At 37.3% G+C, this 22,916-nt stretch overlaps 1 protein-coding gene across 1 annotated transcript in view; it reads left to right on the top strand.

Annotated features, from left to right (window-relative positions):
* Positions 1–22,916, top strand: part of RET (ret proto-oncogene) — an 86,382-nt gene that overhangs the window by 22,613 nt on the left and 40,853 nt on the right. Inside the window, exon 2 of the mRNA XM_074874507.1 lies at positions 22,279–22,530. Coding sequence (XP_074730608.1) covers positions 22,279–22,530 — 252 coding nt within the window. The remainder of the gene's footprint in view (positions 1–22,278; positions 22,531–22,916) is intronic.

The following is a 22,916-nucleotide window of genomic DNA, read 5'->3' as shown; positions in this document are numbered from 1 at the left end:
TTTTGTCAGCAAAACCCATTTAGATGTGGTCCTTAACCTTTCTGTGCCTCAGTTCTCTGGGTGTAAAATGGGGATAAGATTCTTGACAACTCAAGGAGGAAGTGGGAATACGTTAAAACATGGTGAGGCCACTTAGTACTACAGTGTTGGGGAGGGATTCTGTAACAAGGAGGTACTATTTCACATTTACGTTTTTAAGACCTTGGGAACACTAATCCACACAGAAACCACACCACATAATTTGTGTTCATTATTCTATGAAAATGCTTTGCAAGGAGGAAACCTTTTGCATCTTAGCATAATTTATAGCCGTTGTAGAACTGCAATTCAAACTGTCGTGTGCTTTTCTGATTGGGCAGGTAAATATTTATCAACCTACTGTTGGAAATGCTTTTTCTTCTCCTAGGTCAGATGTGAAAAGAGCATAAGATCTGTGAAAAGGGATGAAAGCAATACGTTGGGGATTTAAAAAACTTTTTTATACTACCAAAGATGAATACATAAACAAACATGACTACTTTTTTTGTTACTGTTCATATGTTGTTAAACCATATTATTCATCCAGTCAGCATGAAAACTATTCAATCATTTTATGCTGTTGGGGTTTGGGCAGGAAGAAATGTAGACTGGGAGACCTTGGACAGTGAGAATCTCTGTGCATATTTTGGTCCTCAGAGTAGCAGTACCCCATCAGACACTTATCAGAAACCTTATTTTTTCAGTAACCTTAAAGCCATCTTTCAATAAATATTACTTTCTTGAGAACAGAAGTAACATACTCAATACTTACAGGGGATTCTCAGGGCAGGACCAACATTTAAGCTCAAATTTGTCCTTTTTCCAACCACCTGACAATGTACACAACTAAAGGAAACTGAAATATCGAGCCAACAGTGCAGGATGATCCAGGAGGCCACTCTAAGAGGATGTTTTTTCAAGCAGTTGTTAAAGCTCCTAGTCCAGGCTTTGCTTCCCCCAAGCTATTGAAGCCTTCTCTGTTAGATCAGTGACTTGGAACAGTGATCAGTGCAGTGGGCTTCTCATTTGCGCTGTTTCCTGACAGGAGTGAGACTTCCTTTATTTGTAAGTGCCGATAAAATCAGGACTCAATTGCTAGGCTCCCAGCCTACATCCGTGTCAGCTGTGTATTAGGATACCTTCATTTTCTAAGGTGTTTAGGCTGATACTAGAATGTCTTCAGTGCACCTCGCATATCTTCTTGTCAAAAATTCTGATGAACTCATTTACTTTGACCCTCTTTTTTCCCATTAATAATATCTAACCAATAGCAACAAATTATCTTCAGTTTCACTGTTGATTGGTTTTGATGTTTTGTTTTGACGTTTTCTCCCCCGGTTGTGTGAACAGCGGTAGTAGTTGTCCTTATATGGAAAACTGGAAAAGTTGTAGTCATTACAAATGATCAAAACCTAAAAAAGGGGAAGAGTTCAGCAGTATGCTTCCTGTGTTTTTAAGAGTGTATAGGAAAATACTGACAGAAAATTTGGGAAACAGTTATACTGAAGTAGTATATACTGGTTAGACACAGAGACACTTTTCTATTTAGGCATTCTAATTGACGATTTGTATTTGTGGTCATGCAGAATACGGTGCTTGCCTGCTCAATCTGGTGTTGTAGTATCAATTAAGATTGATTTAATAGTATTTTCCTCATAAGAAGTGTTGAGGAAAGCAATTTCCCATTTTTTCCTAGTACGTTGTCCAGGAAAACAAAATTGGAATGAATTCTGTTAAAGTTATTGGAAAAATCATGGCTGCTCTCCTCCTGGAAAGAATAATGGCAAATTTCATTGGGACATCTGTTTGCTTATTTGAAAAAAAAAAAAGGCATAAGGTTAACTTGATTTTTTTCAGAGTGGTTATTTAAAATATTATTTGATTGAAAATAAATATTTTGTACTTAATTAAAAGTACATCCAGTGCTTTTCTGGGTGCACGTGTTTATACACATGTAGTATAATAAAAGGTTATTGTTGTCTTACTTAGCTGCTCCTTTGTGACACAGTTTTATTCCATTCATGGGAGAATACATAGAGAAAATGTAATAATAAATCAAACTTTATTGTGGTTAATGCCTTAAACATTGGAAATCATCTGGAATCTGTGATCAAATTACCAAACCACTATTATCATATTTTAAGTACCCATGCTGTTTCCATGTAAATAATGATGAACAATAGGGAACCACTATGTTACTTAGCACGTTTATTAGCAATTTTTCCTTTTGCTGAGTGTCTGGAGGTAATACTGAGTTGGATTAAGTTAATAATGTTATTTCCATTTGGAATGTTCTAAGGAGTGAAGTACAGACCCGAATTAAACTGTATGTTAATTCAGCCTTTTAAGGCTGAAGCAAAACAGGGGTTAAGATTCATGTTTCTCTCTTGAATTGTGGTAATTTCATGAAATTTCTCTGCAGCTGATCTGGGCAAGAAACCAAACCTTTCAGTCTGAAGTCTGATCCAGATCTGTAACTCTGAGAGCAAATTTGTATACATGGAACTTGGTATCACCTCTTCACTCATTCCAAAAATTTTTAATTAAGGCATCTTTCTTAGCTCGCTTGTAATTTCAGAAGTTTATTCCCACTAGTTTGCTAATCTGCCTCTGTCTCTTGCTTTTACCACACTTATGTAGCAAATTACGATCAATATAAAAATACATTAAATCATTTGAAGCATTATAAATTGCACATGATCTGACCAGCCAGAATAATTTTTAGATGCTTAGAACATGTTTTCAAAGACTACTTTACAAAAATAACCTAACAATACCTTGGAGGAGGAGGTCTCTGTATTTTGTGAAGTCAATGTTATTGGGCTATAATGTAGATAAATCATTGGAAATTTTAAGAGGGCAGTCAGCCTACTAAAATATCCTCTGTATTCCTCCTTGGATGTTTGCTGAATGTTTCTACTCTAAGGTGAGAAAGGTGTGCAGTAGCTGTGTAACCCGACCTTTGAACAGCCTGTGGTTGCAGTTTCCCTGAATGAACTTCAGCTTTTCAAGGTCTACTGTCATGGTTGAGTTTGTTTAGAAGAACAGCTAGTTTAGATGTTAAAAAAGTCATGATGGAGAATCTGCGTTATATCCAGATAAGGTTTCCCGTTGTTATTTTTGTGCTAAAAACTTTACTCCTACTTCTCTAGCTGTGCACACCCAGTTGTTAGATGTTATTAATCTTTACTAGTTTCTAGTATCTTGTTTTACTAGTTCACTAGTTTCCAGTATCTTGTTTTGTCTTGTAGTTTCTGATGGTTTCTGTTATCCATTAATACATCTTTGACATAAAAGCACATTCATAGTTTTTAGTGCAACTGCGTGATTAAATACTGCATTTCCTCCATGTACTATTTTGTAGGTATCCAAACAGACTTTAGAGAATTTTGGTGTTTTGTCTGTTGTTTGAAGTACAAGAGCTGTAGTTAGTTCATTAGGAGCATGGGGCTCAGGGTTGCAGATTAACCAGCTGCACTGCCTGCATTCATGTGGTCACAACCTTCCAAATTTACCCCATCATGAGAGGAAGAATTAATTATAGTCCTAATTGACTGTTTCCTTGGATATAAGCAGGAAGGAACTGCTAGGAGGCAAAGTGATTAATCAGTTAAGCTAGTTTCATCATTCAAATGTGTGAGAAAGTTCATCATCCTAAAGGCAGAGTAAAGTAATGTCAAAATACAAGGGCCATCAACTCTTTCATTGGGCTTTTTGCTGTGTTTCTTTTGTCAGTTTTCAGAGGAATTGCAAAAAATAAAAATAAAAATACATGCAGTTGAGCCAGTCTGTGCTTGACAATCTGTCTGGATTATCATGGAAGAGATAATACGGCAATCTGTTCTCTTATCAGACATTGCATGTAGTCCTCATTAAAAGACCTTAGCATACGTTTTTCACGCAGATGGACAAGTCACATGTATCTCCCAAACAAATAACTCTGTGCCGCTATCTCATCAATCCTGTCAGTTGTGCCAATGAACTGGAGTCACTTGGTTGCAGCCTCGGTGAATTACTACCCGGAGAGCTTCATCTAGTGAAATCATAAAGCTTTCGCTCGCAACTGACAGTGCCTTGTAGTGCTCCTCCTGCTTCCCCCAGCTGCTGGCTGCTGGCCCTTCCTCTCCCAGGGAACATGGGAGGGCAAGTGAACTTGAGGACAAGTGAAAAACTTCTGGAAAAACCCTTGAACCACAATTATCTTCAACTCAGGATATTCTGGTTTATTGGAATAGACTGACTTGTAAACAGCAGCTTTTAAAGAACAGTTAAGTATTCCTAGCTTTGTCTGGCAATCTCTGTCAGAGAGAAAGAGAGAAGAGAAAGGATGAGTAACTCTTCTCACTTGCACTGGAGTACCTTTGTACAGGACTAGGCACCACAGATCTGGGTTGTCCATACAACTGTTCTGGGCAGAGTTGATTTAAACCCAGCTTGCTGCTTTAGTCATGCACAGTTCCGCAGTGCGTTGGCACAGCTGAGGTGGCAGTACAGGAGCGGAAAAGATGAAATGTGGGTGAGAAGTGCTTTTGCTGGCATTGCCAATAATGGCAAAGGTCTGTGGCACAAATGTCCCAGAGCCTTGAGGCACAAGCTCAACACAGAGCATATGAGTAACTTCCTTCGCTTCAGGGGAAGCACTCATGTGCTTATATTTAGCCACATGAACCGTGTTTTCAGGACTGGAAACTTCATTGTGGTACATTATTTTCAGAAACAGTCCAGTTTCACTCACTTTTATCTGTCGATAACTAGAAGCCCATTTCAGATGGAAATAGAAGGCTTTCTGTTTACTTGAGCTCTGGAGTGCTGAAGGTGTCAATCTTGTGACAAATGAAAGAAAACTTGGGAAATAAATCTGTGCAGGAGGTTAGGAGGGGTGTGAAACCATAGGAAAAATAAAGGTTCTATAAAGTTAACATTAGAAAAACTAATAACAATTTTATAAGATCAACTGGATTTAGTCATGTATTCAGATATAAATTTGTACACACTGAATACTCTATGAGCACTTATGCTAAGCAGTTCTTGATTAGGGTTCAAAGTCTGTTTGTGTGTATCTGTATTACTACTTTCGTTTGATTTTCCCAGATGTGTATTCATGCTTATGAATGAGCATGTACTAGTACATTGTCTAGTCTGTGGGTAACCAATATAAAAATTGTGTTGAGCTGTAAATTGTTTAAATCAGAATAGAAATATGAGCAGTATTAATATTGTCCTTGCTTTGTTTCTGTATTTTAACCATTGGACTCTCTAATGATGATATGCTGAATGTTAGCTAGCAGCTTCACGTATGAGCTTTCCAGGGTAAATTAATTGTTTTAGAAAACAGGGTATTCTGCATACTTAAGAAGAGACACATTTAATCCAAATTGCTCCAGAAGAAACATAATTACAGTTTAAAGAAGCAATTAAATTTTTTTTTCTGATTATAATTAAGATCTATGCAGTGTACTTTGTATTAATATATATATTTAAGTGTGGATTTTATTTATATATGCTTGCTTTTATAAATATTAAATCCATAGCTTGCATTCAAAATTTTCCACTTTTAATCTTTTAGCATGATGTTACATCTTTGGCAGATGGCTCTCATTTTGTAAAATGAAACATTTTTAGCAAGGTCATCTTTCATTTGTGTATAACTTTATTTTCTTGAATCAGAGATAAAATCTAGAAAATAATATTGGGACTGTAAATGTCTGTGTGATCAAAATGTCTTTTGGGCTCAGCGTAAAAGAGGTTGTCTCAAGTAAGTGGCAAGTGGCTCTAGGTGGCCTTGCTTGAGTAGGGGCATCTCCAGAGGTGCCTGCCAACCTCAAGCATTTAGTGATTCTGTGATATGCTCTTTTTAATAAGCCTATAGCACAAGACAGTGGTTTCTGAACAAGTGCCATCTGTTTGTGCCTTCTCAATTTTCCTTTAGAAGTGGAAAAGATACTGGTATCTGGATATGCTTGAGAGATAGACAGGGTGTCTCAAAAATGAACCAACCTACCAGGAATAGGGTAATGCTGAGAAAACAGAAGTACAGTCTGCAGGTGAGCAAGCCACTTTGCTCTGGATCCAAGCCATATTGCCACGGAGGTTGCCCGTTCTATTCTGGACCTCAGCCTTATGACCATGGAGGTCTGCTGTATAAGTCTACTCTCTGTCTCTTGCTCCAGAAGAGAGTTATATTTTGCTCATACAGTTGTATAAGTTGATTTACTCTGCTTTTATTCAGAGAAAAGTGAATTAAACCCATAATGAATAAATCTAATTTTAAAATTACATCGCTGATCATCACTGCAGCAACGTGCAAGATACTTTCTGAGGTTCACGAATCAAATGTATAAAGTACAACACAAAATGAAATATATGCAGCTAGGCATTCCCATTTTGAGAGTCAGAGCAATGTGATCTTTGTAAAAAGTGGTATTTTAGCAAAACTGGGTCAGCCAAAGAGCTTTGAGTTGAGTAGATCCACAAAGGCCTTATGGCATCCAATAAAAAGTAGTGGGTTTGATGATATGTAGACTGACTGACTCCACTGGGTTTTTTGGTAAAGTAACGCTCATTCAGATGGATGGGGATCATTGAAGAATTACAATCAATGTGCTATATTAATTTTGGTTTAAAAGGGAATATTGTCCACTTGAAAACCAAACTATTACTGAATTACAGCTACAGAGAAACACATTAGACATATCAAACTCTTAGAATAGTGCAAATAGTCCAAATACCATTTTGAACCTAAATTCTAGACAAAAAGGTTTAAAACAACATATATCGTTACCCAGGGAGTGGGAGCTGAGACTTTTACGTATGTTTTCCTTAGCACAAGTTCTTGAAACACAGAATTTTCTCATTCTTTTTGAATGAACATTTTTATGCAACAGTCCCCAGGCATGCATCTTTCACTCCTTAGGTGTAACCCATACTATCACACATTTATGTCATTGCGGATACGCTAAACTTTGTCATCCTGTCTGCAAGTATGTACAAAGTGTTGCCTGTAGTCTCAAACCTGGTGAAGTATATAGGGTTCTTGACCTCAGCAAGTTTGGATGAGGCCAGTGATTGTATTAAAAATCGAAATTTTCATTAGGTGTGCCTGCACTGTCAGTTGATCTGAATCTGTAGTCTGGTACAGGCTCAGCATTATTTGCACAGTAGCATGAACTCACATGTGCATTGAACCTGTGGTCTCAGAGGAGGAGAGCCGAAGTGCTGTATGTCCAGGCTCTCCTTCATGAAGTTTGGACAGGCTTGGCACAGTAGTTCCATCTGTGATATCTCCCAGCCAGTTAGCTTCTACCTCCCACTCAGCTCTCCTCAAACTATTTCCAATATAAGAGCCAAGACTGTTGATGAAAAACACCTGATCCTTAAAACTTGAAGCATTTAAGGAAACTTTTGAGCCCACTGTGCATCCTTTAATGGAGACATAGTTGCCAGCCTGTGGTTTTCAAGATTCTGCTCTTCCAGCGAGACCAGGCAGATGGTGAGCTTGAAAATTAGTCAAAAATGTTGGCAAATAATAGGTCTACTCCTATGAATCTTACCCTTATATATTGCTACCCAAATTTCCATCCTGAGTTCAACACTAACTATAATACATGTAACTAAGCATCTGATGCCTATTAGTTGTTTTCCATCTTTCTGAAGCACTCAGTTTTATATGTAAGTATATAAGCGCATGTGGAAGTCAGTAAGTCAGTCAGACAGTCAGTAAGGGGGAGATACTGTGTTTGCATCACAGGAAATGGGGCTACAGGCTGAGTGCTTTGAGTGCTCTTGACATTTTATTTTTATATTTTATATAGTATAAAAATGTTGTGTGAGTGATGTTGTAAAAATGTTAGTGAGGAGGACAACTTTGCAGCAGATCAGATACTTTCATCTAAATTGCTTCCCACAATTGTCTCATGTCTCAGTGGACTAGTGTATTTGCAGCATTAAATGGAACTGGTATGCTGAAGTACTTGGAGACAGACCTATGCAGGGTACTTCCAGAGGAATGGGCAGAGTGGTGGGAGGGTGCCAGGCTTCACTGGGCAGTTCCTCTGTACCAGGAACCAAGGGGTTTTTAATTCTACACTGTATTCAAAATGCACAAGTTCATTGGGTTAGCTAGCTGAGCAAAGTCTTCTCTGCTGTATGGAAAAATATGGGAGGTCAGACCTTTTCTCATAATGTATAAAAACTAGGGAATAGTCATTGCAAACAGCAGTGCCTTCGGACCAATTCATGCAAGCCTAAAGCCAGAATCTTACCTCTGCCTTGAAATCAATGTTTTTTAAATTGGTAATTGCTTTAAAAGTGGAGGAATATGCAAGAGACTGACACTTACTTACTTATTTTCCTTCTAACTGCTTTCATCTTTGCCAGCCGGTGTGTGGGAACTCCCAGCTAGTGCCAGCAGAACTTGTCAATGTTCATTCCAGAGCAGAGCAACAGGAAAGCCACAAAATTCTTTTAAACAACTCTGCCATCACCTTCTTCACAGTGAAGTCTCATTAGAAAAGTGAGCAGTTGTCCAGCACATTTTGCTGTCCTTCACTCAGAAAAATATTAGCACATCAGCAAAAGAAATGCACACCAAATACATCTAAAACACCTGTGGTTGGTTAATGCTCTGGGAAATAGCATAAGGGTTCATCAGTGAACCTCTGAGACATGAAGATTGACTTATACACTGGACCTTTTATTCTGCAGCCTGAAACTAGGAGAATATTATTCAAGAACGTTCCTAGGTACCTGGCTTAGTTGACTGTTGTATGAATTTTGCATCATACATGTAGAGGCAGTGTTTAGAATCAGTGTGGATCCACTTTAAAACTGAAACTGAGTTTCTTATTTTCAGTGAGACCTGGGTTACCAAACAATGCTTTTGGTTACTTTTTTTTCCAGAAGAATCATCTCTGGTGTTCTGCTCAAGCTTTGAATAAAAAGAAATACAGATAACATTTTGTTATGGATATTTCATTATGTTACAAAAATCATGGTGTATTTTGTTCTTCCTTTTCTCCAATTTTTTTTAATTGCAGCTGCAAATTGGACCTCTGATCTGAAAGTTCCCATTCCAGCATTTTTAAATCCCATGTAGCATAAGAATCCCAGGAGTTTAGTCCAGCAGGTTGTTTTTTTCCTTTTCTTTCTGTCACACTGACTTCACAAATTCTAGGAAAGTTTAGCTTCAGTCTTGAGTCCTGAATCTGTCAGCAGAGCAGATTTATGAAAGGGAGAGTACACTGCAAGCATTTTATTGATAGCTGTAGCATAGAAAGAAATCTGAAAGTTATAAAGGTTTGTATGTTGTGGTCTCTTTTTGGCATGAAATGTAGCAGTTTATAGTTAATTATAAAATAGGAAGAAATAAGTGTATGCCCTAAGTTTAAGCTCTGTTAAGTTTTTACAACAAAAAGCATCAAGCCAAGCAGCTATTTATTTCTGATCCAGGGAAACTCTATTTCATGAACAAGCATTCATGGAAAAGTCAATGCACTTGAGTCTTAGCCACTACATAAAACCCTGCTTGGTTTGTTGATGCCAATGTGTCTGTGGTGGTGCTTTTTTTTTTAAGGCACAGGTCAGAGTTTCTGAACAGAGAAACTAAACCTGCAATTTTGAATTTACATTTCTGTGGTATTCAGTTGAAATCTGAACTTCTATTTTCATTACGTATTATGTCTTTTGGCCTGTGAATACTACTGCTTTGATAAGGAAAGAGGGGAGGCAGAGGAAATGAGGATTTTTGCTGACACTTAAATTTAAAGCATGAGCTCTTGATGAAATGGTGCAGCAAGCACCTTTGAAGAGTTGAAAAATCAAAATGCCTTGGTAAAATGTGCATGGGGATACTGTGCTGGAACAAGACCTGATTACTTCTTTGTAACTGGAGATGCCACTGGAGGTGTTTTCAGCTCATAAACAGAGCAGAAAACATCAATTTCACCACCTCAGAAAAATGTAAATATTTAAACTTTGTGCTTCAATATTCTTTTTGGGTTGGGTTGCCCAGGGGCTAGTCGCTGAACAACAGCAGTACTTCCTTTGACTCTGGGACTGTCACTTACACTTTTTTTATACATCAGAATGACTGCTCTGGTAGTCTTACAGTTCAGAATAAATGTCAGCATCAAGGACTATCTGTGTGAATCAGTGCAACCCAGGACTCAGTACAGACCTCGATGTAGTAGAAATCACTTATAATTAAAGACAGTAAACGATCAGAAGTTATGCAAGAGAAATGCTGCTGCTTTCTGAGAAATCTTTATCAAAAGTGACTGTATGAGAGATATAAAGGAATTGCCTTCACTTCTATTGGCACTGGAGGATAAGGGTATAAACACAGAGCAAAAATTTAACTTTATAGTAAAAACCTTTCTAAAGTAAAAAAAGCATTGAAATAGCTATGAAATACATTAAGTAAATTCAGTTTTTAATAATCAGAGGAGGATTGTTTTGTATCTGTGATTGTTTGGCAGTCTGTGATTGTCATGCCCTGTAGCAAGGGACTGGGCTAGAACCCAGAAGTTCACTTAAAGGAAAATAAAGCTTTTGTAAACTCCTGTAAAGGCCCCTGCTATTGCCAGTTTTACTGCTGCTTTTATTACTGTTTCTTTTAGACTTCTCTAGTTCATTTCTATAACTTGTCAGGAATACAATGTAGTTCATATCTGTCTTAAAGCTAGTCGAGAAGAGCTGTCTAGAAGAGCCATTGGTGTCAAACGCATATCATTAGTGTTATGTCAGCCCATTTCCAAGCCTTGTCAATACAATTTCTGCCCTTCTGCTGCCAACATTTATGCTTTAAGACAACAGCATAATGACTAGCTACTGTGCAGTAATGACTAAAAGTCCCCAAAGGAAAAATTATCCTGTTTAATAAAACAGTGATGTTCACAGCTGGGAGAGGGGGGTTTCCCTGTCCTTTTTTTTTTTTTTTTAAGTGATGGCAGGTATAATATATATTTTTATGAAACTGTTTTAAAAGCAGGTCTCTATTGTAAGAGCACTTAAGAAAATGTATTCTCTGCCAGGGTGTCTTAAGGAATTAGAGGTTCAAATGCATATATGTCATAACAGTATTTTAGGTCTTCTCATATATTTTTGTTTGAAGCATATATGTATATTTCTTAGAAGGAGATAATATAAATTAAAAATTAAAAAATTACAAAATGACAAGACCTTATCTTCTGCATTTCATATCATAGATCACCTAAAATATAATAATCTAAATCAAAATACTCTGTTAATTCATGACAAAACTTTAAATAAATAAATAAATAAATAAATAAGATCACCATTACACTGAGATTTCACTTCCTGGACTGAAAAATTGAATTGCAGGCTCATAGCTCCCTTGAGTGTTTGGAAAGAGAATAGCAGCTCTTAATAACAGAGCACTTTCCTGTGAGAGGTGGACGTTCATGTCATTACCATTTTTCTGGCAGATTTTCAACCACCAAGCAGCAAAAGTTTTCAATGATTGCCTCCTACTGTAAGGCAGTAATGATAATGCTGTCTCTTTCTTTCATGAACTGCAGGAATTGGAGAAAATGAGGGAAGGTAGAGATATTAGATACGGATAAAACACAATTCAGGGTGAGCTATTTCCTATGTCACTACATAAGGTCTAGCAGGCTAATTTTTACACATCTGCACTAATAGAAAATAGGTTTTTCCAATGCAACAGTAGAGAATCCAAAGTAAAAATCAATCAAGGTGCTATAAAGTCATCCATTCCCTAGAAAACGAGGAGGTGCCATGTGCACCTTTTCTCTGAAAAACAGACCCCATGACTCGGGTAGAGGGGCCACTGTTATTGATCAAGAAGAATTAGACATTGTGCAATTATCCCAAACCGATACTGTCACCATTTGATCAAGAGTTACCATTTTGTTAATTGTTGCAATCCAGTGACAGTGAGAGGGAGAACACTATTTGTGAGAAATATTGGTACATATTTCACTGGAGTGTATTTGCCCTGTGAAGGTGGCTTACGCATAAGAGATGGAGGTGTTTGTGGTCATTAGCATCAGAATTGCACTGAGCTGTCAGAAAGTGATCCCTGATGTCTGACTCTGTCTATTTATAATTGGCAGGAAGACTCATGTTCATTTTGATGATGCAGAATCAAGTGCAGCTGGAGGAAAGGAAATGGGGAAACTTGAGCTATAGTAGTAATGGAATGCAGGAGTTTGTGCATGTACAAATCTTTGTCATATATCAACAGTTAATTGTTTTTCATTCATTTTCATGACTTGGTATAATGAAAATTTAGTACTCTATTAAGGAAGCAGGACAGTGATCTAAATCTGTATCTTAATTTAGGAAATGCATTGTGATACTGATGGTTTTTTGACTAAGAAAATGAATTTAAGCTTATTTGTCTTTACCTTTAAGGATCTTTCCATCTTATCAAATATGCTGAACAATTTTTGCAGATAAGAGTATCTTGTGATTTATTTTTTGTGAAAAAAATATATTTAGTTGTCAGTACCTTGTTCTCCAGATCACTGCTATAATGTTTACCTTGCTCAGCACTGGTGAAGTAAATATATGTGAAAGCTAATTAAAGCATAACAAGAGTTTAGGGCACTTGCATGTCGCTACATTATTAATTGAGGATTTTATGGGTTTGAGATTTACAACTGGTGTGTCAGTTTTAGTACAGAACAGTGATACATCACTGGTCTTCTCTAGCTTCTCGTTGTCACAATCTCTGTATATACGTAATACATAAACACATTCTAAAAGGCACATAGTGTGCACAGAGGGTGAATAGAAAAACAGGTCTTTATTTTAAAAATTAGAAATAAAACAGCAGTTTGAGTCCACCTTCTTGTTTTGGCATCTCTTGTCATATAATGCAGAGTAATTCCACTTGCCAGAAATATGAGCAACATGAATGACCCCCAAATGTGTTGGGTTGTCAGGGTTGATTGAAACTGGTGAAAACAAAAGAAAATTGCTAAAGAGAAGTGGTAGATAAGGGTGACCCAGTGGTAACAGAGCAGGGAGCTTTATAAAGGTGGTATTAAAATACTCTCAGTTTTGCCTTTCTTCTTGATAATCTCATCCCCTTTCTACAAACCAACATAATGCAGAAAAGAGAGGACCATTTAAAATATGAAATGAATCTTTGATTGCTTGTATCTCTTATTTGTATGTCTTGAGCAGTGCTAGGTTAACCCCTAGACCTATCCAGTTCCTGCTGGGGACGAATATGTTGAGAGAGAATGCACGTTATGAACCATTATTATTCCAATTTACATTTAACAAAAAAAGGGTACATAGGATTGTACGAGATGTTTCCAGTGATAGGGAAGTACTTAACAGCAGTCACAGTAGAGATGCTTCCTGGTTTCTGATGCTGAAACTGCTGAAACCTCTGTCTACCTCCAAAGATTGAACTACTGTTTTTTAAAAGTAATTTCTCTTATTCTTAGCGTTCCTCTTTAGACAGATTCACACTGAATAAGGTGCTATTTAGTTACAAAAACATGACTTGTATTATCTCATGCAAAAATGAAAAAACATTGTTTAGAATATTCCCAATTAACCTTCTATATTAAAGTTGGAAAAGGATATATAGTTTGTGCATGGGGGCACAATTTGAACCTATCATTAATCCTGTTTCTTTTATTCTTTGTTTACTTGTTAGACACATACAGATGCTACTTCAGGATCAGGTAATACAAGAAATAATTTCTTGACATTGTGGATTAATATTTCTTTTATGTTTACAACCATGGGCTTTATGATCCTGCAGATCACTGTTGAGCTGAAATGTATGGAAAGCCTCTTACACGGACATTGTAGTGTAACTGTTTCCTTTTGCTTCTGTATAAATAGACCGAGTCACCTCCAGGTAGCCCTGATGGTTGTTTTAGCTAAAGAAAATAAACGGTTGAAAATACAGCTCTGTGTGCATATGCATGTATATTTTTGCAAATTCTTAATCCAACTAATATTTTTTTAGGATCTTATTTTAATCTTGATACATACATAACTATGTACATGTACACACATGCTCTACCTTCACATGTTTCAAGTGAAGATTTTTACCTGTCATTTTACTTTAAGCAAGCCCAAACAAAAACCCTTAAGCTTTACGGCTTTTAGCATGGGCTCACTTTGTGAGAGCATTTCTCTGATGCTTGTAAACTCAGGATTAGTTATCCAAGCGAAATACAGAGAGGTCCTTGGAAATACAGAAGTATGGAACGTGATAAATTGAGTCTGTACAGAGCTGAATTAGAGTGGTATAAAAATGAAGTATGTCATAGAATCATAGAATAGCAGGTTGGAAGGGACCTCAAGTATCATTTGGTCAAATCTTTCTTGGCAAAAGCATGGTCTAGACAAGATGGCCCACTACCCTGTCCAGCTGAATCTTAAAAGGGTCCAATGTTGGGGAATCCACCACTTCCATGGGGAGATTATTCCAGTGACTAATTGTTCACATTGTGAAAAAATTTCCTCTTGGGTCCAAGCGGAATCTCCTCAGGAGTAACTTGTACCAATTGCCCCTTGTCTTTTCCATGTGACTTCTTGTAAAAAGGGAGTCTCCATCTTCTTTGTAGCCACCCTTTAAACACTGGAACATGGTGATAACGTCTCTCCTAAGCCTTCTTTTCTCAAGACTGAACAAACCCAGTTCTCTCAGCCTTTCCTCATACATCAAGCTTCCCAGGCCTTTGATCATCTTTATGACCCTCCTCTGGATGCTCTCCAGCCTGTCCACATCTTTTTTGTATAGCTGTTTTGTATGTCATCTTAATTTTTTTATGCTGCCTTGTAAGCACCCTAAATTTGACACAGATGTAAACAAATTCTATTAAATATTTATTAATGTAATTTGTGCTGCAATACAAATAGTCAGTCAGTTTCCTTGTCTTACATTTCAGCACTGTACTCCTACAGAGCAAAATTATATCCAGCTATTCTCAAGGGATTAAGATATAGTTTTAAAAAAGGAGTATTTAATCACACAAATAAGGAGGAATGACAGAATCAGGATCTGAAGAATCTTCAAAAACCCCTGCAACCTCTTGCAGAAGTTTTCTGTGCACGTTAATTTCTGTGAGGGATGGTTTAAGTTTTAGTAACACTGGTATTTAGAACAATGAAGCATCAAAAACTTGCCTTCTTGCTGAAGTAAAAAAAACCCCAAAATCCAAACAACAAAGCATAAGAAAGCAAGAGAAAGGAAGCTTCTAGCCTTTTTTGCACTTACAGAAGTTCAAAATTGAGTTTCTAAAATTTACCTAGAAGTACAGGCTCTGAAAGTAAAGTGTAGGTGCAGGCTTGACCTTGATCTGAACGGGGCATCAGTGAACTAATAAGGAGAGCTTTAGTAGAAGCATTGTCCCATTTTCTGGTAGATACTGTGCTGCACAGATTTTCCATTTTAAATTGAGACAAAAATGAAAATCTTGACTGTTCTCATAAATCCAATTGAAGTATTTTCTTTTTGACAAATTTAGGGTCTGTCTTTGATCTTGACACTTTAAAATATTACGCTCAAAATGCCTGATACAGGAAGCAAACTTTCTTTTTGTCTGAGCCATCTTTCAGCTTTACCAGGTCTACCTTATTAATGTTTTGTGGAATGCATTCTCATTTTCCATAGTAGCAGGCTAATACGGGTGGTCGACAGCTTTTTTATCTAATATTTGTATCTACTTAATTTCTATGTTTTTAGTCTAAAATTCAGGGTTGTTTTCAATATGAGCATGGGAATCTGGTGAGGAAAATCACAGGAGAGGTGATTAACTTAAAGCAGACCAATTTAACAGGTCTGGAACATATTCTAGTAGTATTGTTTCTGTTTACCGTCACTATGTAAGGACCTGTTCCCTCTGGAAGTATTATATTCTGTAAAACACATTATTTCACTGATTCTGCTGGTATTGAAATTCATTCTATCATTCTCTAATAATTGTGCTGCATTTAAATGTACACAGCAAGTGAAACTTGGCAATTACCCAGCTCCATAAAGTTTGAGCATACTTTCAGAAAATTCTTGTATAAAGCTCTATGGTGATCTTACCCAACCACTCTAACCTAGGGTCCAGATGAGCAGCTTTATAAAAAAGTAATTAATTTCATTTTCACTTTAGTACAGTTTCTTATGTTCTCTGGTTCTTATCACATCTGTTACAATTTCTGTAATGATCAGCTTAAAAATAACACACCTAAAAATAAATAACATCATGCTGCTGAGCTGCATTAATGGCTTGCTAGTTAATTAAGTGTATGCCCGTTCTTCTATTTGTCATTGTTCTAGTGACTCTCAGATGTACTCGGAATTACACCTAGACACTAATGCTGCAGCTTAAACTCAATGAGCTGATGACAGAATTTGACTGGGCTTCTCTGTATAAAACCAGCAGAAATTTTTAATAATTGTGTTTGTGCAAGACAGTCTCCCCTGAGCAGTGATTGTACACCTGGGATGGCCAGGGAGGCTGGCCTACCCTGGCATCTGGCCGTGCAGGCACATAATGGGAAGCAGAGCAGACCTGGGGTCCCTCCACCCCCAGTGCTGTGTCCCCATCTGGCACAGACTGTCTTGTGCCATGACTACGTGGCCAGCCAAGGAGCTCAGAGAGGTGAGGAGTGAGTGGTGATGCATGGCGCAAGCTCTTCCCCGGCCTGCCGACTCTGACACTCAGACTCTCACCTTGACTTAAAAAAAGGAAACTGTCAGCTTGTGCTCTGCCATGAACTGCAGATACGAGCTGAGCTTCAGAGCTGTTCCTTGTTGACGGGCCCCTTTCAGAGATGTTTAATTAGCTTTTCAGGGTGCTTTATTTAAACCATAGTTATGTTTTGCCCAGGTGAATGTTAGTTCTCTGAGTGGTTATCTCTGGTGATGTGCAGCCAGGACTATTGGAAATAGTTCTTCTTCTGTGATTACCTTGTAAATGAGTCCCAGTGTAATGATGCATAGTGCAGTGAGGAGTGCTTTATTTAAAATCCTGCTACTGAACCCAAGGAAAGGTTGGAGTGATTCCCTGTGTAATGTGGAGATTGTTCTCTCTGTTAAACCATCTCTGACTGAAGAAACATTAATCTAAATGCTGGCAAAAACATTTTTATTCTTATGGGATAGATCAACTTGTGTTAAATGGTGGATATTGTCTTGAGTACCTTGCGGGGAGTTCAATCCACATAGCATTGTTTCCAGCTATGCTGTTTCATGCTACCATTCCATTAAGTGATGGTGTTTTTTCTAAATTACTGACTTTTTGGTTTATGAGGGTGAGTTTGTTTATTAATTCTGTAGCAGCTAGGAGGGTATTAAGTGGGCAAGTCCTTTAATTTAAAATATTACAAGTGCATTGCTGCTCTTGTTCTCTGATAAATCGAACACTGGGTATATTAATACTAGTAATGGAACATAATGGCTACTCATCAAAAGTAAAGATAATTATTTCAGGAACACAAAACTAACCTTGCCAGAAAATTGCTTGTTGAAATCTGATGCTGTGCAACAAATAGAGGTTTATTAACAGCAGATCCCCATGTTCACCTGTTATCATTAAATCCTGTATGTTACAATGATAGGGCTATATAGGGCAAAAAGCATACCCCTTTTTTTGGAGATGCATGTCAATTCTTGATTAACGATTTTGATTACGAGGGCTGTTCTATTCTTAATAAATTGTTGTGTTGTCCTCCAAAATGCTGGGGAGCTCTTAGGTTCTCAATCCTGGGTTCAAGAGCAAGCTAGCTACTGCGTTTTACTGACTGGCAGTTTGCTGGCTGCTACAGCCTGCATCAATTTTTCTTCAGAAGAGGATGTTGTGGATGGCTATTTTGTCTTGTGGGCCAGGGTGACACGATGCTCCTGACCAGTGGCCCTGCCCTATGCTGGTTGCCCTCTCTTCTCATCATCTCCAACATGCTTTGAGACTCTGCAAGTGATCCACACAGACTTGAGATGGTTTTCCAGTTATCTAAGTGCATCCTTTCCCAGAGCAAATCTTGTGACTGGGATAATTGGCTTCAAAACAGGTTTTCTGAAGTCTGTAATTGTACCCTGAACCATGGTTACAAACATTGTTTGGGAGAATGACTTACAGTGAAGTCTTCCTCTGTACTAATAAAAAATTTCAGGCCACTTCATTTGTGACTAAAAAGTTAAATTGTTTTTCATCATTATGGTTGATGGTAAGAGTATAATGTTGCTATAGACAGTTTTAACAGTTTTTATCATAAGTAGTCCACCAATGCTAATCAAGACTACAGTGACAAGCATAAAAAGCACTAAAACCATGTAAAGTTTTTTACAACAAATTTTGTACAAAAAAATCAATTTGTATCAAAAAAGGCATTATTTACCTAATCATTCATGATTGAAAAAAGCCACATGAAAAATTGCCTTATTTCAAAAGGCAATCATGAAGGCTTCAAAGTATATATAATCTCATTTCTCCACTCTCATTTTATCTGCTTTCTCTCTCTGAATTGGAAAACTGCTGTATCTATTTCCTGTAGGAGCTATTAGTCAGTAGCATTACATCCGCTTAAACATGATCGCTTTTCTTTTCTGTATGTTACTGATATGCTATTATCATGTAATATTGCTTATCCACCCGAGGTTGCTGTGTTTTTTGAGTTTATTGTAGAATAGAGGAGAGCTGAAGCGTCCTCTAAAAAAAAAGTACAGAGATTCCAAAATATTTCAATAACTCTCTGTCACGCATTCTCTTTCTCTCATGTTACTCATGTATGTTACAGAGCACAAGCTTCTCATGATATATTTCAGTGTTGTAATGTAAAATGTTTCTCTGCTTTTAATTCCTAAGCAAAAGCACTTTAACCATCACTTTTGAGTGTAACCATCTCAATTCCTCTTTATTTAAATGGCAGATTCAATAAAAATTCCATCTGGTTTCCAGAGGAAACTTGCACAAGTCCTTGGAAATTGATTTTTTAAATTTTCTTTTTCAGGACACAAGGAACTGTGGCCAGGATTAGAACCTCTTCCTCCTGCAGCATATTTGCCAGATGGCAAGTTTATTGAATCTGGTTTTAACTTACTAGGGCTTAAAGGAATGAATGCAGCTCAGAGAAGTGGGTGCTACATTTCTACTTCAAAGGTCTCCTTCCAAATCAGTTTCCAAAGATTTATATGCAGAGTGTGGTTGTGACCTGTGCACTCTGTTGCATACCCCTCATCTCCTTCAGTGTTTGAAATGGAGTTAGAGAGGGACACGAGCCACTTTATAAAATCCAAGTAATTTCAAGATAAGCAGCATTGGGTGAATCTTGATACATGGCTAAATCAACAATTATTTTTTTTAATTTTACCATCTAAGTTTCTACATTGTTGTAAAGTGTCTTCACTTGAAATACTTGTTTGCTAAGTAAAACATGAAAGTATGTCATCTCCACTGGTGTCACTTAAAACTATCCTTAAGTGTTGTCCTTAATATAGAATTATGTTCCGTACTAAAAACTAACATTTTTGATGGCCAGGATTTAGTTTCATCAGCTTTTAGATTTGAATTGGGGAGAAAAAAATCATGCTTCTACTTGAATTTCTTACAGGAATTTCCTAATTTCTTAAAGTGGCTTTTATATTTGTGAAAAACATTTCTGGTTAATTAGTGGTGCAAATTCTAACTTGTTTTATGAAGGAATCTTCCTCTCTTTTCAAAATACAAAGCATTGTTTTGCATTCCTGTTATCTACAGAGAAATCAAATTTTTATATTACAGGATTTTTTCCCCTTTTTTTCTGAGAATGGAGAAGACTGCTGCTGTGAACTGATGGTGAAGAATTTCAGAGAGTCTGCAGCATAAATACTAACAACTTCTTTCAGATGCAGAGCAGTCAGGATGACGACTTCTGCTGAGGTGTAGTTGCATGCAAAGTTTCAGACGTTTAAGTGGCAATGTCTGTCATAATTATTCATGTGCTTTCTTAAACATGACTGTGTACGTACTAGGATGCAGTGTGGGCCCAGATTTGTAGAGCAAAGCATATAAAGATTAATACACTTGTTTAAGACAAGGAAATAAATAATTACAATTCAAAATATCACGGATTTAACTTTTATTTTCTAATTTCATACTTTACACATCCATACTGTTTATATATACTTTTTATACGCTCCTTTTACTGGAGGTCATTCATGTCTGCTACGGTGCCAGTTCTTGCACCACATGATGTGTTTGTGATGCTGAGCACACAGCATCACTCACATTAGCACTGTTCACCCCAGTCTTAAAAATAAGGAAATAAAGTAAATATTCTGATGTCCTGTAGCTAAACTTGTACAGGTCTCATTTATATGCATCAGTGGGTTAAAAATCATTCTGAGCAGTGAATTTTCAGTGATTCTGAGCAGTGAATTTTCAGTGCTGAATTTCTTGTGAGGAAGTTTTCATAATTCTAGAATTGAGATTTTATAGAAAATGCCTCACAAATATATGTGTTTGCACTGGGACTGGGCTTGCTACTGGGATATCACCTTATGCCTCTTGTTAACAAACCAGTTTGTTAGGACTTCAAGCTGTGCGTATTCACCAGGATTTCCTGCACTTCACAAAAGACAGAGGGACTGGAAAAATATTTGAAATTTATTATGAATGTTCAGTAATCTAACTTACAAAAAAGATGGTGATAGCACCAGAATCAGAAGTAATAGTTTTCTTCCAGACAGAGGATGTCAGGAGTTAATGCTTTTCTAAAACTCTCAAAAAGATTATCGTTGTCTTCCCTTTGAATTCATTACTTTGGAGTGAATTCACCTACCACTTACCACTTGATTCCTATATTGCGAAGTATATGTAGAAAAAATAATGGGCCTCTCTAAATCTCTTGGATGTAATTGCATCCAGGGATACTGATGATGTCATGAATCATTGCAAGGTACAAGTGGTTTCTGTGGTATTTCCAAATGAAATTAGAGGTCTCTTGTTTACAGTTTGTTTGCGGTCCTCTCCATTCAGTAGAATAGTGTATGGATCCAATAGTAATAAAAAATAAATAAGTGCTATAGCCTGATGCTATTTTGAAGATGTTTTGGCACTGTATCTCTAATTTTACTTCTGTATTACCATCGTTTCCAGTTGTATCTGGCTTGATTTAAGTTAAGATAGTCTTGTATTAGAAGCATATGGAAATTGTTATTATTTTCATTTGTTCAGCAGATGTGTGAGCCTTTTATATGCCTTACTCCTTATCAAATCAGATTAAATGATGCAAAATTCTGCAATATGCAAATATTTTTTTTGTACGGGAGCAAGTACTGACGATCAGTGCAGGTGAAGTACAAGAGTGACAGTTCCAGTATTTCAGTGTGCATAAGAGCAGTGAGCATCCCTTTGTACCTTCCTTGTTTATCAAGCATTCCACTGTGATCACATTTGTAAGCAGTAGAATTGGAAGGGAAGCATTTGAAAGGAATAGAGAGGCCATTGCAATGTGACCTGGTAAGATGAGATCAGTTGAAGAAACAGGCATCAAGGGGCAGTTGAGCTCTACTGAATGTAAATGTCTGCAATGTCAGAGGCAGGGGGGAAATCAGAAAACAATGGGTCAGTCACAGCTGTTGTATTAAAAATAAATGTACATTTCCCTCCCCACTTCAGGCAAGTCAGTTCTCAGCTTTCCCATCTGTCAGAATACTTATAAGACTTTCATATCAATTTTATTTAAACAACTCCCATTTTCTGTACCAGAAGTATCATGCTAGACTGTTTAGAAAGGGAGGGAGCCACAAAAGGACTCCTATGTCAGAGAGGTTTTATGTAATCCAAGGAAAAGCGTGCTAGCCATTGATACATTTCTGTGTTTTCTCTCAACAGAGAGTGTGTTTAGGCTTTTAAAGTGTGTGATTTCATCAAAGGTTTTTTCCTTCTTTGAATGTCATCTGTGAGATAATGGAATTACAGCTGAGAGCTCCAACTTAAGTAAAATTTGGCAAGCAGAGCTTCATTAAGTGTTCTGCTTAAACTGGGTCGTGTTTACAGCAAAGGACTTTTGCTTTCAAAAAGCAGATGATTTTGTAACTTGAACATAAACTATAGGCCAAATTTTTGATGGCTATGTCCCTGGCTTGCGAGCAGTAAAACTGTATTTATTTACACCAGATGAGGATCTCCCTTTTTCCACATCTTTTTTAATGCTTCTTTAATCCTTAGAGAGTGAACCTTTGGTTCTTTGGAAATGCATCTCTTAAGAAAATGCCAGTGCAAAAATTATTTAACTGGGAACACCTCTCCTTTTGTGTGCCTTCCTTTGCAGCTGCCTTTGGTCTCTACTTCCCCAGGAAAGAGTATTCAGAGAATGTCTACATTGATCAGCCAGCAGGTACACCGCTCCTGCGCATCCATGCCTTGAGGGATTCACATGGGGAAGTGGCCCACTTTCATCTGTGCCAGAATCTCATAATTTCTCGAGCAAGATCCCATGAAAATCATTGGTTTCAAATCAGAGAAAAAACAGGACTTCTCTACCTCAGCAAAAGCCTGGATAGAGAAGACTTTAACATGCTGTGTAAGTATGAGAAGACTAGCTTTTCTTGTTGAAATATCTGTTGTTAAAGCAAAGTACATTCAGATCATGAGATTTACCCATCAGCATATGAGCATCAAATTTAGAAAAAACACATCTGTCCTTCTAAACTGAGGAACCAGACCCAACGAAACCCACAGCAAATGCAGGGAACCATATGCTAAAGCAAATGCTGACCTGGGACAGATCTAGTTGCTCACACTGCGGACTCCAATACGGTGGGAAAGTTGCACTACTTGAAATATTCTTTTCTGCATTTCACAGCTGTATAAGTCACAGCTTTACATTGAGATTTCCAGTTTGTTCATCTACTGATGCAAATTAAGCATCCACTGTGTTAATGCTGGGCGCTTAGTGCCCATACCAAT

The sequence above is a fragment of the Strix uralensis genome, chromosome 7 (assembly GCF_047716275.1).
Source record: "Strix uralensis isolate ZFMK-TIS-50842 chromosome 7, bStrUra1, whole genome shotgun sequence".
In the NCBI taxonomy this organism is placed as follows: Eukaryota; Metazoa; Chordata; class Aves; order Strigiformes; family Strigidae; genus Strix; species Strix uralensis.
Note: the sequence above shows the minus strand (reverse complement) of the source record. Positions and strands in the feature narration are given on the sequence as shown.